The sequence below is a fragment of the Fulmarus glacialis genome, unplaced genomic scaffold (assembly GCF_000690835.1).
Source record: "Fulmarus glacialis isolate BGI_N327 unplaced genomic scaffold, ASM69083v1 scaffold16003, whole genome shotgun sequence".
In the NCBI taxonomy this organism is placed as follows: Eukaryota; Metazoa; Chordata; class Aves; order Procellariiformes; family Procellariidae; genus Fulmarus; species Fulmarus glacialis.
This window is the reverse complement of record NW_009203824.1, coordinates 91,892-106,191: the sequence shown is the minus strand read 5'-3', so window position 1 is coordinate 106,191 and position 14,300 is coordinate 91,892. Positions and strand designations below refer to the sequence as shown.

The 14,300-nt window shown below is 40.8% G+C and overlaps 1 protein-coding gene across 1 annotated transcript in view; it reads left to right on the top strand.

Annotated features, from left to right (window-relative positions):
• Positions 1 to 4,560: 4,560 nt before the first annotated feature.
• Positions 4,561 to 14,300, top strand: part of ADAM12 (ADAM metallopeptidase domain 12) — a gene marked incomplete at its 5' end in the record, with an annotated part of 28,007 nt that continues 18,267 nt past the window's right edge. Inside the window, 4 exons of the mRNA XM_009574778.1 lie at positions 4,561 to 4,650; positions 6,058 to 6,253; positions 13,648 to 13,756; positions 13,865 to 14,063. Coding sequence (XP_009573073.1) covers positions 4,561 to 4,650; positions 6,058 to 6,253; positions 13,648 to 13,756; positions 13,865 to 14,063 — 594 coding nt within the window. The remainder of the gene's footprint in view (positions 4,651 to 6,057; positions 6,254 to 13,647; positions 13,757 to 13,864; positions 14,064 to 14,300) is intronic.

Here is a 14,300-nt window from a genome sequence, read left to right as displayed (position 1 = left end):
TATTAATATAAATATTAATAGTTACATAAACGTTAATATTGCCTAGGGTTTTTTTCATTGCAGCGAGCTTCAGTTTTTAGGTACAAGACCTTTCCCTCCTTCACTATGAGATTTTTCTTTTCCGCTAGCCAATTACCTTACTAACAGAAACAGCCTTTACTGCCTCCCAAAAAGATTGCTGCTACTTCAAAGATCATTCCATTTGGTTTAGTGAATGTGTCAGAGGACTGCTCAGATCAGGAGGAGATAGGCAAAACCTGGGGGTCAAATAAGATCCGAGCCAACATCCTTATCCCTTTGGCTTCCCATGCTCATTGGCTGGGGAGCCAATTGAATTTCTCTCAGATTATCTCAATTAAATACATCATCAGATGAGAGTTTTGTTTCATGTTTTAAATATGGTTCTGCAGACAAAATAGGTCGGGGCAGTTAAAACAGCAAGATACTGCTGTATCCTGCCTATACAGTGTATTGGATTTACACAAGCCATAAGGATTTCCTGACAGTTCACTCATTCTTCAGGGTAACAAGGTTGGAGGAAGCAGGCTTATCTTCTTGTTTAAAGTCAATAGAGTGCAAGCAGCTTGCAAATGTCTTTCTAACCCAGTTATCTTTCTCATTTTCACTTTTGAATGTTAGCGATACCTTTTCAAGTCAAAGCCACTTAACGTCAGCAAGCACTGACTTGATTTGCCTCTTCTTTTTATGTTTTTCCTTTTTAATTATATTGGAAAACTGCAGCTTGGGCCCAATTAAATTAATTTGGAATTTACTGCTATAATCTGAGTGGTACCGGAAAACCCGTTAGATTAGTTAATAATTCACTGCCCAGTCATTTATACCAGCTGTTTTGTCAATAGTGTTGCAATATTTTATGGCATGGAAAGCTGTACAATAATACATGTTAGTTGTATTTTATCAGTGATCGGAATTAAATATCAGTCTGAATATGTAGATGTAGGCGGTTGGTAGGGATATTTCTCCTTTAAGCAAAATATTGGCCCCGCGTTGAGGTCTGTGCTTACTGACATTCCTTACCAGCAGGACAGCAATGGATTCATAAGGATGGAGAGTCGTGACTGTAGCACACCTCCCACCCTTCAGACAACTCTGGAAACTCTAATGCAGTGGGGACTGTTTGACCACCTCCATCCACACTCGTGTGGTCTCATGTGCATCAGGCGCTGGTCATTTTCTTGAGAATAATGGGTGCTGGCGTGCCCACCACCAGGCCAAGAGTGTAAGACCTGACCAAGGATGATATTAACAATTAAGCTCCAACTTCATTTTGGATTATATTACCAAAAATGTCTGACATGCTACAGTGTCTCTGGAAGGAGGGTTAATGTAGATTACACATGGAAAGATAGAGGAAGGGGAAAATAAAAATAAAAAAAAAAATCCTTGGTCCCCGAGAACTGAAAGGTGACAAATGTGGCTAATTTTATAACGGGCTGCAAGGGGGTTCAGAAAACTACAAATTGGTAAATCAGAAGTCAGACAAATTACTTCCAAATTAAGAGCTAGTAATTAAGAGCTAGTGCCTGAACAGCTGTGACATGCCAGGGACGAGTCAACACAGCTTTTGTGCCAGGAAATCTTGTCTTACAAACCTATCACAGTGCTCTGAAGGACTTAACAAGTCGATGCTGTTATTGCAGCCTGTTAGGAGTTCAGAGAGGCTTTAGACAAAAGCCTTTCACCAAAGCCTCTTTAGGAGACTAAGCAGCTGTAGGATGAGAGAATATTGCATGGACAAAAAAGTGTGCTAAAAGATAAGAAGTACAACCAGGTATAAATCATCCACTTTATGCAGTGGAAGGAGATCTGCTGTGATGTATCCATGAGATGTGTCCTGGGGACTACACAATTCAGCATATGCATAAACAGCCTGGGAAGGGGAATAGTCTTGAATTTGCTGATGATATTAGTTAGGATGGTAGAGATGAAAGCTGGCTGTGAAGAACTGCAGAGGAACCTTCTGAGACAGCTGGACTGGGCATTAAGATGACAAATGGGATTCAGTCTGGAGCGATGCACATTCCAAACATCACATAGGAGATGATGGACTCCGAGCTGACTCTGACCATAGAGGAACAAGACTTCATATTGCAATAAATAGTCTCGTGAAAACGTCAGGTCAGTGCTCAAGAGTGGTCTAAAAGGTAAATAGGCTGTTAGAAATTACTAGGGAAGAAATAGGAAAACAAAACAAAGCACCAGTCGGCCTCTCTAAATCTGCAGCATGCTGCGTCTGAAACTGCGTGTGCGGTTTTTCCTACCCCTCCCTGATCTCAAGAAGGATAAAGCAGAATGAAAAAGGTTGAAAGAAAAGCAATAAGGTCGTTCAAAGTTTTGAAGGGACTCTGGCTGGAAAAGGAGAAAAAGAAGGAAAATGCGGCAGAAGCTGATAAAATCGTGAATGAAATAGAGTGAGTAGGGAGCAATTGCCCCCCAAAAAGACGTTATATAACGTTAGAAAGTGGCAGGTTTCAAACGAGCAGAAGGAGCTGCTCCCCAGACTGTGTCGATTACTTGCGAGTTCCTTTCCACTGAATGTTAGAGGTGCTAAAAATATCCGTGGAGCCGAGGGAAAGCCAGGAGACGAGGAAGGTATCATGTATGTGTGTTCACGTTCTTGCCCTTAAGCATTTTCTGCTGGCTGCTGTCAGGGGGACACAAGGCTAGAAGGGTGATAGGCTGACCCAGTGTGGTCTAGCTTGTGTTCTTAGAAAGGTGGGGTTGAAAACAAGATGTTCTGTCTACAGCATCCAACATCATGTAGGCGATGCCAGAATTGCTGTTGTGTTAGTCTGAGATGCTCTGATAAGCCAAGGAGACCTACACCGAGAAACCCAACTCCCATCATTGCTGTTGTTGCTAATAATAACTAATAATAATAAACTACAACACAGCAGTAATTTCGGGTGGCAGCCTCCGAAAGCCTTGTGAGCCTTTTCTGTTTGCTTGCCTGTTTATGTTAAAACCATTCCTGACAATTTAATAGCCCAGGCACAGAAACTATTTACCAAGCTCATTCACTTCAATGAGTAATAAGTGAGTGAGCAATTGGAAATTTCAAAGGCTGCAGTAACATCACTCAAAGAGCTGACAGCAGTAATTTCGGGTGGCAGCCTCCGAAAGCCTTGTGAGCCTTTTCTGTTTGCTTGCCTGTTTATGTTAAAACCATTCCTGACAATTTAATAGCCCAGGCACAGAAACTATTTACCAAGCTCATTCACTTCAATGAGTAATAAGTGAGTGAGCAATTGGAAATTTCAAAGGCTGCAGTAACATCACTCAAAGAGCTGTGTCTTTATCCCTTTGCTTTCCATGGCTGGCTGGTGTAGGGCCAGATGATGGGGTATAGGAGCTGGCTGTTTCAGAAGTACCTTAATTGGCCTGACATTGCTTTCCTCCACTCTACCTTTTCTCAGATTGCTATTGAGGTGAATTTATAAAATGTGTTTCTGTGCAGAGGAACGGTACTGCTTAAATACAGCAGCTGCACAGAAATATTTGGGTAGCCTGCTGCCTTCCGGCATGATCAAAAATAGGTGCAGGAAGTTGTTCCACTGCTTCAGAGCAGCACAGTTAGCTTTGTATATTCAGGCAGATACTATCTAAGAAAACAGTGAAATGCCGAGAATCGTTTTGCTCTTTATTTGCGAGTGCAGTGGTAGCCCTATCTTCCAGTTGGAAAGCTTTACAAAAGCCAATAAAGTAACAAGAGGCTGTGAACATCATTCTAACCCATTTATTTTTCCTGTGTTCCCTATATTGTTAGTGATCCCTTGTTAAGTCAAACTGACTTAACACAGCTGAAGAGCAATTTTATCTATTTTTGTTGGAGAGCTGAGATTCCAGCGCAGCTGATGTAACTTGCAGCTTGTGAGCATAATCTTGGAAAAACGAATCAATTCTTTTCTGAAACTTCTTACCTAGTTCATTCTATGGAGAATAAACTTTGCAAAAGCCCACACATGACACCACCTAATCCGTAAGTGTGAAATTGGGATGTATCAGTTAGTGGTAATTCATACTTTTCTCAAAGCTCTCTTACTGGCATACCCTGATAAGAGATTACACGGAATAGCGTCATCGTCTTTCTTTGTGGCAGCCACCGCTCTCCGTGCAATCCAGAAGTCTGGTGAGCAACTATCACAAAATAGAGGGCTGTCGTGGTGATGCTCAGTAACTGTAACACAGGTCCTGGATCCTCGCAGGAGGCAATGGAATCATTCCACTGATTTTTGTGGAAATAAAACACCGTACTACTGTATCAGGATTGGTATCAGCATACTTGAGTTGTTTGTGATATTTGGGATTGGATCCATAGCTAGAATAAACCAGCCATCCTCAATGGTTTCTCTGGTTTTACTACAACTATTAAGCTTGTTGAATCTAAGGACAGACAAGACTGTTTGGATCAAGTAGTAGAATTTCATGCACAATTCATTATTTCATGCATAGCTTTTCTTGGCAGAGCTATAGGCAGCCTCTTGATTTACAGCTCATTATGACTGAAAGTTGTCTGCTCTAAATTTATCCTCCATCTAGGAATGTACAAACCGGTGCTGTAACGCAACTACCTGTACTTTGAAACCGGGAGCGGTGTGTGCACATGGACTTTGCTGCGAAGACTGCCAGGTGAACCAACAGAAACATTTCTTATCTGTGTGGGGTGGGAAGAATTCCATAATCTTCTCAACTGCAGAGCAGTAAGCAAGGGTGCAGAACAAGCAAATTGGTATCATTAAGCATTAAGACACTGGCGTTTCATGTAAGCAATTCAAAAAATTCTCAAACTGTAACAGTTATTGAAGGAGCAGATCAACAGACTTTTTTAATGGTGTCTGTGCTATTTGTAGCCACTTCATTTGCTCGTGCAAAACCTCTTCTTTTTTCATGAACTTTTATATGCTTTGATTTTTTTCATGCTTATATGGATGTTGTGCTCTGGCAAGCAGTCATTAAATGGTGGACCCTCTTTTTATGGGAAGACTCTTAAAATATTAATTCTGTCAACAGCATATATATTTTTAATGGCAGATCATCAGCTCTTGTGGACTCCTAACGTACTTGCCTCAGGCATTTGCCTTCCTGAATTCTCAGACCATCTCTTGCATAAGGGCTAATAAAGCATTCAGCAAGTTTCCATTGTGTCTGTGGCAACCATCTGCCTAAAAGCTCAGTAGCAGCAAGCTATCAAAACAGCTAGCAAATGCTTTTTAGCAAAATCAATCTTCATGTCTCTTCGCTTTTTACTGAAGGCACTGTAGTGATGCAGTTAAAATGCAGTGCTGCTCCCAGAGCACACCCATCTTTTGTGGTTGTTGTTGATAAGTGAATGTTCAGATTGGCACGTTCCACCGTTGCCTACTAGTTGCCTTCAGCTCTGAAAAAAGGTAGTAATCCAGGGAAACCAGGACAGGACAGGAACAGTTACACGGACTAGTTGTATAATTAAGTTGAAGAAGATCTTGATGCCAATGACAGAGCAACATTTCCATGAGGAAACGCACCTCCACCCCAGGAAGCCGTCAGGCAGCTGAATCCAGAGTCAGGTGGGCCGGTGGCTTTGTGAGCCATAACATAACACATAACGTAATGGTACGTGATCGGCTGGCTGCCCTGCTCACTGCATGTGGATGAAAAGGTTTCTGGTCTGACTTGGTCAGTGCTACAGAGCATCCTTCCCAGTACAGCCCAAACTGTTTCTGTGCCATGTTTAGGCATGATTGCAGGAGCCACACTGAAAAATTTGGTTCTAAAAAATTTGAAAGACTAACGAAAGGCTGGATTTACCTTCCGACCTGAGCCACGTGAGTCATGGTTGCAGCTGCAACTTCAGTTTGGCCCACCTTCCTGCCAAACCCTTCGCAACCTGTGTCAAATAAATATACTTAAAGAGCTGTGTAATCCTTATACTGTCCTTTACAGTCAGTTGGTGTAGAGCCAGTGGAAAAAGCTGTTCGTGTGCTGCATGGGTTATACCGCTGCATAACTCTTATTGATTGGAATTATAGCAGTTAAGGGGTTTTGTTTGTTTTGCAGTTAAAACCAGCGGGGATTTCTTGCAGAGAGTCAAGTAATTCCTGTGATCTGCCAGAGTTCTGCACAGGAGCCAGCCCTCACTGCCCAGCTAACGTGTACCTGCACGACGGGCACGCGTGCCACAGGGTGGACGGCTATTGCTACAACGGCATATGCCAGACCCACGAGCAGCAGTGTATCACCCTCTGGGGCCAAGGTGAGTTTGAGAACCAGGAGATCTCTTTATGAGATAGACTTGGGAAAAAAAAAGCGTGTGATTATAGAAGGATTTGGAGGAATTTTGTACAGTACCAATCTGTATCTATTCTTTTCTGAAATGGAGAACTGAATAATGAGGGAATCATTCTGTGTTTCATTTTATCCTTGATTTGCAGTTGTGTTCATTTCTCGCAGCAGAAGGTAGAGAGCAACAGTAACTGGGTTCGTTCTGCAACACTGCTGCAAATGGCTATGTGAACTTAGACAAATCATTTAATACTGACTTTGATATGGCCTTATGTCATCCTACAAAGTGCTGAATGCTCTTGACAGGTTGAAATCACATCCCTTTTCAGGCTGGTATGTAAGCTTCCTTCTGTGCTCTAAATTGCTCATCTGCAAAACATATACATCTGTCTACATCCCAAAACAGAGTTCAATATTTGACATAAACATAAGATTTTTGTATCGTTGTGTGTATTTTATTAATTGGTGTTACCCTGTAAATCTGCCTTCTGACAGTACTCTTAGCAGAGTATGAACTAAAGCAGAAGGAGATTTTATTCTCCCATGGGAATTTACTTACTTTTTGCAAAAAATCTAATAGCATGAGTTCTTGGGTTATCCTAAACAGATGATATCCCAGGAAAGCTGTTCAGCTTTCTGTTACGTCCTGTGGCCCTTCCACTGAAACATGAGTATTAACTCAGCATTTTGCCGTTATGTCCAGCATCGCTGGGGACAAGTCGTGTCTCCTTCAGCATCTCCTTTGCCCCCTCGCTCACATGGAAAAAACACTTTGAAGTCTCCTGAAGAGAAGCATTATTTAGAGCTAGATTTAACTGTTTCTTTTAAACTAACATTTTCCACTCCCTTAGCCTCTTTCAATTCAGTATCTCTCTGCCTTTAACTCTGTTTCAAAACCTATATATCAATGTAATGACACACAGATGTTTCCCTTGGTCAAAACCCTCATCAGAAGTCTATTGAAGAATTTATCTGTTATCTTCACAAGGACTTGGACTATTCAAAACTTTTGTTTTAAAGAGATCTGAAGAAATAAAGCCACTGATGCAGATAGGTTAGCTTGGTCATGTGGGTATAAGAACATGTAGAGGAGTTCCAGTTCAAAATTAAACTCCCCACGTGGAACAAACCATGCATCTGATATACTCCTCCGAATCCCACTCGCATCGTAGAGTTAACATGAGCTCATATAGGCATGTACAATTATAGCCTCCAGTCTTAGTCATACTGGGAGTTTTAATCCCCTGGATACAGAGACATTTTCTCTTGTATAAAGCAAAATCTCCTTATGAACCAGTTTCCCATGCCATGGAAAGTTACTCGGTAGGACTGTTAATAATTTCAGTCACTGAGAAAAATTCAGCTAAAGGTCAGGGAGCTGAATTGCTGCAGCTCCCTTGCCAGGTCTGTTTCCTAATGTAGCATGTCCTCCAAACCCCCCGGGCTCCCCTAATTCTGTCTTGTTTTTCTTCTTGGAGGAATATTCAATATGGGCACTGCTGTGCATGGAGTCTCCAGTGGTCAAGGCTATGGGGGTCTGCTTATGAGAAAGATGACTTTGTTAAAAACAAAGCTCAAACAGACTTTAACTGGAATACCCTTATTTGTCTTGGGAATACCCAAGGATAAAGATTTTGAAAGGGAGGATGGGACATTACCAAACCTGAACTGAAAGGCTTGATTCTGATCACATTGTTGGAAATATAAATTAGAAATAATGCCAGTAAAGTAAGCCTTCAAGCAGTTTAGCAGATAGGGTTCAAGCAAAAACCAAGGCCTATATTCTGGATTTAAAGACTAGGGATGTGAATATCCACCACTTGATCACATCTGGTTGGAGTATGAGCTGGCAGATGCAGGGTGGAACGGGAAGAGGGCTAGGTGGGCCACGTAGTTGGAAAAATACCATGGGACAGATAAAAAAACTTTCCTTCCAGCCTTGCTTGCAGCAGAAAGAGAGACTTGGCATTCTAAGATGTTGTCTCTGGGCATCGTATCAAAAAGATGCATTTGAACCTTTTACCAGACTGTTGCAATTGATTAAAATTGTTTTTAACAACTGCGTGTGTTGGAGTGGAGTGAAGGAGTAGTTGTGTGGGTTTTTTAAAAAAAATTCTATACCGTAAAGAGAAAACAGATCATCGTTCATTGACATTAATTCCTTTTTTTCTTCTTCCCAGTAGGAGAAAGCCATGCAGAACAAAATACAATAACTTTTCTTAAAATAATACTGAATTCCTTCTCAATGTCTTCTTTTGTATATCTTTTTTATTCATCAGATTACAGATGTCCAGTAGCCCAATGATAAACATCAATCTTAATATTTTTAGATCTAGCTAAAGAAAAATGATGAGCACTGTCAGAGCTTTTTACGTTAGGCTGAGCAATAGCTTTGCCTAATTAGCAAATCCTCTTTCCTGTTTCCAGAAAGAAGTACTTGCATTTCTTTGGGGTTTTTTGTTACTTTCAACAGATAAATTCAAATCAAATCGAGGAATATATTTTGCTATTTGCTATCTGCAATAGCATGGAAAGCTTGGTGTGAAAGAGGGGAGGAGCCCCTGGGGACAGTCTTGGAAACTAGCCATAAATTCCTCTTAAAGACCAAATTCATTCCCGGAACACACAAATTTCTCTTTCTCTCTCACCTTAATTCATGTCATTTTTCTCTTTAAGAAGCAACATGCATTAATTGCTTGTGACCTTTTTTGTTTCATATTCAAAAATATCGAATTGCACTGATCTGGCCTGCTGATAGCGTGGCTGAAAGACACATCGATAGTAATGCGTCTGTGTAATGTCTGGTCTCCATTGGCATTTTCTGGGAGCAACTAGATACACAGATAAAGCTACTTAAGAGAGAGAAATTATTGATTACCAAGAAATAGATGATTCTCAGCTTTAGACTCACGACTTTTTCTACATTGACGAGAAAATTATTCTTTAGGAAAGGAAAGGAAATGTTTGTCAGTGTGTTTTCCTACTTTTCCCCCAGAGGGAAAAAAGCAATGATTTGGGGGAGTCAATTGCAGGCATTGACTTAATAATTAGAACATACTTAAATTTGTTGCATAGACATGGCCATTTGTTTAGGCAGGAACAATCTTAATTTTGATGTCAATATTTGTTACAAAGGCCTGTCACTGGTGTAAGAGCTTTGCAGTTCTTTCCAGGTACAACCCTATAGGCAAAATAGATGGAATTCCCATCTAAGTTAGCTGACCAAACCATTGCTAACTGTTTTTTGCAAAAATACTAATTTATCCAAGCACTGTAAAGATTTGAATTCAGTAAAATCAAACTGTTTGAACATCACAGATTTATGGCCAGGCCTTTTCTTTTGGAGATGTGAAAGGCATTAAGCCCTATTCTTAGAGGTGCTGAGAGCTAGCATACTCCTTAAATGCAAAAAGTAACAGCTCAACCCCGTCTCGCTCTTGCACAGACTTAACAACAGGGATCACCGAGATGAAGAGAGAGGCCAAGGGGAGCTTGTGGAAAGTTTGCTTTGCATCATCAGTGCAGTAAAACAGACTTAAGGAGATATAAAATCCAGGTGCAAATCACATGACAGAGAACTGTATTTTTATGCTTATATTTATTTATACAGTTGTTCGTGGTGCTAGTTGGCATAGCCTGAGCAACAGAACTCCAGTCTGTTACTCAGAGGTTGGGGTTTTTTTTCCCCCTCCACACCCATAAACACTGTATAATGTTTTTTTAAATAAGTCTTGAGACAATGTTGGGAACTGAATTGAAATTTTCCACTGTCAGCCTGATAACGGGTGTTTCTCTGTTCTTGGAATCAGCACCATGGTCAGAAATTTCTCTCTTCTCTTTCGGGAGACCATGACAGTATTTTCTCCTTGCAGCAGGTCTCGCACTGATCTGAAATGATACAACATTTCTGTATTACTTCCAAAAGCATAGAACATCTCTTTTTTTGCAACCGAATAGGGAAGAAGTGGGGTCATCAATATACACATTTGGAGAAAAAAAAAGTCTCCAGGCTGATAACTGCAGTGATGAGCTTTGACCTTCTGCAGTTTCAAACGGCTGATTTAATCCCTTGAATAAGGCTTGGCGTGGAAAGGCTGGCAGGACCTTAATTACAGGGTCATGATACTATAATTATCAATAGCAAAGTGAAATAAACTCTGCTCATCCAGCTTAAAGCACTTAATAACCACTGGAAATCTTTCACAAATCATTTTGCCTTTGCCTGTAGAGGTAGCAAAATAGAGAAAGACAGGACTTTCTGCTTCAGTTTATGTGGTACAATCATGATAAATGGGTTTCCTCCAGAAACACAATATTACAATTCTCCTCCTTAAGCATCCTCTGAAAACCTCCTTTTAACTTGGTAGCTCCATCTGTTCAGCTTCTTACACTCTGATATGTTTTCATCTATAAAAAGTCCAAATATTGTGAGAAACCAGTCAGGAGAGAGAACAGCATCTGAATCCCAAGCAACAACGTGTTTTGGTTTGATACCAAAGACAGAAATTGAAGCTAGATTTTGGTTTCCAAGCCGCAGATGATCATTGGGTACCAGGTGTTTTCATGCACAGACTACTCCGAGCCTGGCAGGGGAGCATTTTTTTGTGCTCCATGAGATCTGTTTTCTTGTCAAGTATTATTGGTTGGCGTTAAAGCTCACCGCAAGCCCTGCAAGGATGCTGCAGATGTGTTCTTCTTCCTGCAGGCTGCTTTCCATCATGTGTAGCACACTTGACTTCTACATTCAAAAAAACCAACCAAACAAAAAAATCTTTCACCAGGTGAAAGAGGAAGATAAATAGCTTAAACTCTCTTGGTACTTCAGTGAGCCCTTTCCCCCCTTAACACCATGGGTTTTTAATAAGTCTTTGTTAGGTCACTTACAGTCAAAGCACGGGACATGAGCATTCATTTTGCTTTTGGCAGCTTTTGGAGCCACACACCACGCTGGGGAAAGTGTGTCTGTGCTCTGGGCTGCTGCTGACACATCTCCAAGGAAGCCTCCAGCCATTGCAATGACACGCCGTTGCTGAACTGGTTGGGGCACAGGGCTCCCAGCCAAGAAAAAACCAAGACCCATAGCAATTGCATATGATCATGGTAGATGGGGGGGAGGGCTTATTCCTTTGGCGAAGTAGGTCTGAGCAAGACGGTCTTTGCAGATGTGGGAGAAAAAGCAGTTTTACTTGGCCTCTTGCTTAAAGCATGTTTTTTTCATTCCCTTCCCTTCCCTTCCAAAGCTGGCACAGTATATGCACATGTTAATGTTTGTATCAAGCTGAATAGTTAATGTGCCTGCCCTGGAAAGACGAGGAGGAATCTACAGGCTGCAAATGGAAATTTTACTTTTGCTTTTTGCACAGTGCCTTGTCTGGATGCTTTTGTTGATTTTTTGATTATTGCTTGTGGTTTAATGAAAAGAAGTGAAAGAATCCTGTGTGAGTCCCTTTTAATAGTTCCAGATTTGAGAAATATTCTGAACTCAGCAAGCTTGATCGTAATCTTCCGAAGAATTTCAAGCTCTTGTCCTGCTCTCCAGGGAACCAGCAGCTCATATTCTGTTCCTTCTGTGCCTTTCTTTCTGAGTTTTGCAGTTTCAGTATGTAAAAATGTTAGAAGGAAAAGAGGGTGCCATCTTAAGCCTCACCAAGTTTTAATACTTTGTCCTTAATAGCATTAGATTGCTGTTCAGCAGTATACAGTATTAGTCAAGCTTCTGACTGTGAAATGCAGATAATTAATTGAGGCTTTAATCTTTGAGTTATTAGTGAAAAGATCCACACTAACTGGAAGTTTTACAATCATACTTGTATTTTCTTCTCCAGGAATTTGACCCCTTTTTTTTTTTTAAACCTTCTTCCTCTTTGAAGGCTTTCAAATGAAATCTTCAGGATGGTTTAAATAAATGATATGTTTTACCCACAGTTAGAGGTATACACACTTGGAAGTGGCTCAAAACATTTAAAAAAAATGTAACGTTAACTCAGGTATTCTGTCTTTGCTAAAAATCAGGGAACACTGCAGAAATGGTATATTCTCAGCCTTTAGGCTGTCACATCATTTGTTGCCAGTTCTTTTTGTTTTAGTTTGGCTGATCTGTCAAAAGTACAAAAATATATCTAGCAGATAGCTGTTAAGAGTTTTAGCCAGTGTATCTCCTTACGACCTCGTCTCCTCAAAGCAAGGCTGTCCATTGGAGTAGTTGAAATGTGGGCGATGACTTGATTGTGCTATTAATTATCTTCATGGAAAGAAAATGGGGGTAGTAAAGGGCCCTAGCAAAGGGCCTCTTAATCTTACAAAGAGCAGCTGGAAATAAAAGCCACACTTCACATTAGAACAAATGAATTGAATTCTAATACATGGACTAATTAATCATTGCAACAGTCAAACCAGGGAAGTAGATCCTCCACTTCTTAGACATTTCAGATGAACGCATGTATCTTCCCCTAGAAGATATACGATACTTGGTCGTAATCTGGGAAAAAATGGACGGGAGATTGTCTGTATAAGACATTAGAATAGATGTTCTAATAGTACCTTTTAACTTCTAAAATGTAGGGATGAGTAATCTGTCTGCACTAACATTTCCAGTACTACTCCCATCAGGGAAGTTCCTTTGCTGTTAGGACATGTCTCCATCATAAAAGGCTACGGTAGATAAGAACCAGATGCTGCCTTGTCTTCCCAGATTCCTCTTCTACCACCATGGTAGAAAAGACCCTTCTTTCAAGTCAGTCTTTCCTCGCAGGAATGAATTTACTGAGGATTAAGGTGGGGATGGGTTCTCTTCCTCTCCCCAGTACATTAGCTTGAGCTAACAGCAGCATATTCTCTTTGCCATGTCATGTGTTCGTGTTTTTAGTCACATAGCACTCTAGTTTGCAACTGGATTTTTTCTGGTTTCTTGTTGTTCTGAATTGCACCGAAAAAGGCCTTTCTTGAAAAGTATTTTCTTTGGCTTCAGCTCTTGGGCTCTCGCTAGAATCATGTGGACTCCTGTAAAAAGAAGGGAGTTAACTTACCAGCTGGCCTTTGTCTTTCTTCACCAAAGTAGATTTGGCATTTGCTAAAAGTTTTTGTGTCCTTGGAGGATTCACAAGAGGGATATCATCTAGAGAAATTCTGAAAGAGAATGAGTTCTGCATTGTCTATTGCTCAGCATTGCCAAGACAGACAAATAACAGTGGAAAACCCGCACATTCAGGCTCTTCAATTAGCATGCTGATCCAGCACAACTCTTTTGTTGTGCTTCATCAATATGCAGATCACATCTTACCTTCCCCTAAAGCATCAGTGGAATGAGAAGAAAATTATTAAAAACACCTTGTATGAGATGAAAGTTCTGATTAGGTTTTGTTTCAGGTGCGAAACCTGCTCCTGGGATCTGCTTTGAGAGAGTCAATTCTGCAGGTGATCCGTACGGCAACTGTGGCAAAGACTCCAAGAGCTCCTTTGCTAAATGTGAACCCAGGTAGGGTCTCTCCCTACGAACGCAGGAACAGATGCGAGGGATGGTGGGAGAGGGCTTATAACATTTAAAATTATTTAACTAATTTTTGGTTTTGTTTACTTCCTTCAGAGATGCTAAATGTGGAAAAATTCAGTGTCAAGGGGGAGCAAATCGACCTGTAATTGGTACCAATGCTGTTTCCATAGAAACTAATATCCCACTTCAGGAAGGTGGCAAGATTCTGTGCCGTGGTACCCACGTGTATTTGGGTGATGATATGCCCGATCCTGGTCTTGTGCTGTCAGGAACCAAGTGTGAAGATGGAAAAGTAAGGTTCTGAAATACTCCCAAACAAGGAGAACATCACTACCCTCATGCTGCAAAGTATTTTGGACTAAACTGACTGGGTTTTGCTTTGGGATTTTTTTTTTGTCCAGAAAAGAATTGTTTCTCATGCTCACACTGAGTCAGATTTTTACTCCCTTCTCCTTTTGGCCACTGTTCTGGATTACAGATTTGCAGATGCAATGCAAGTTGCTTAGGTTTATAACTGATTTTTTGAGGA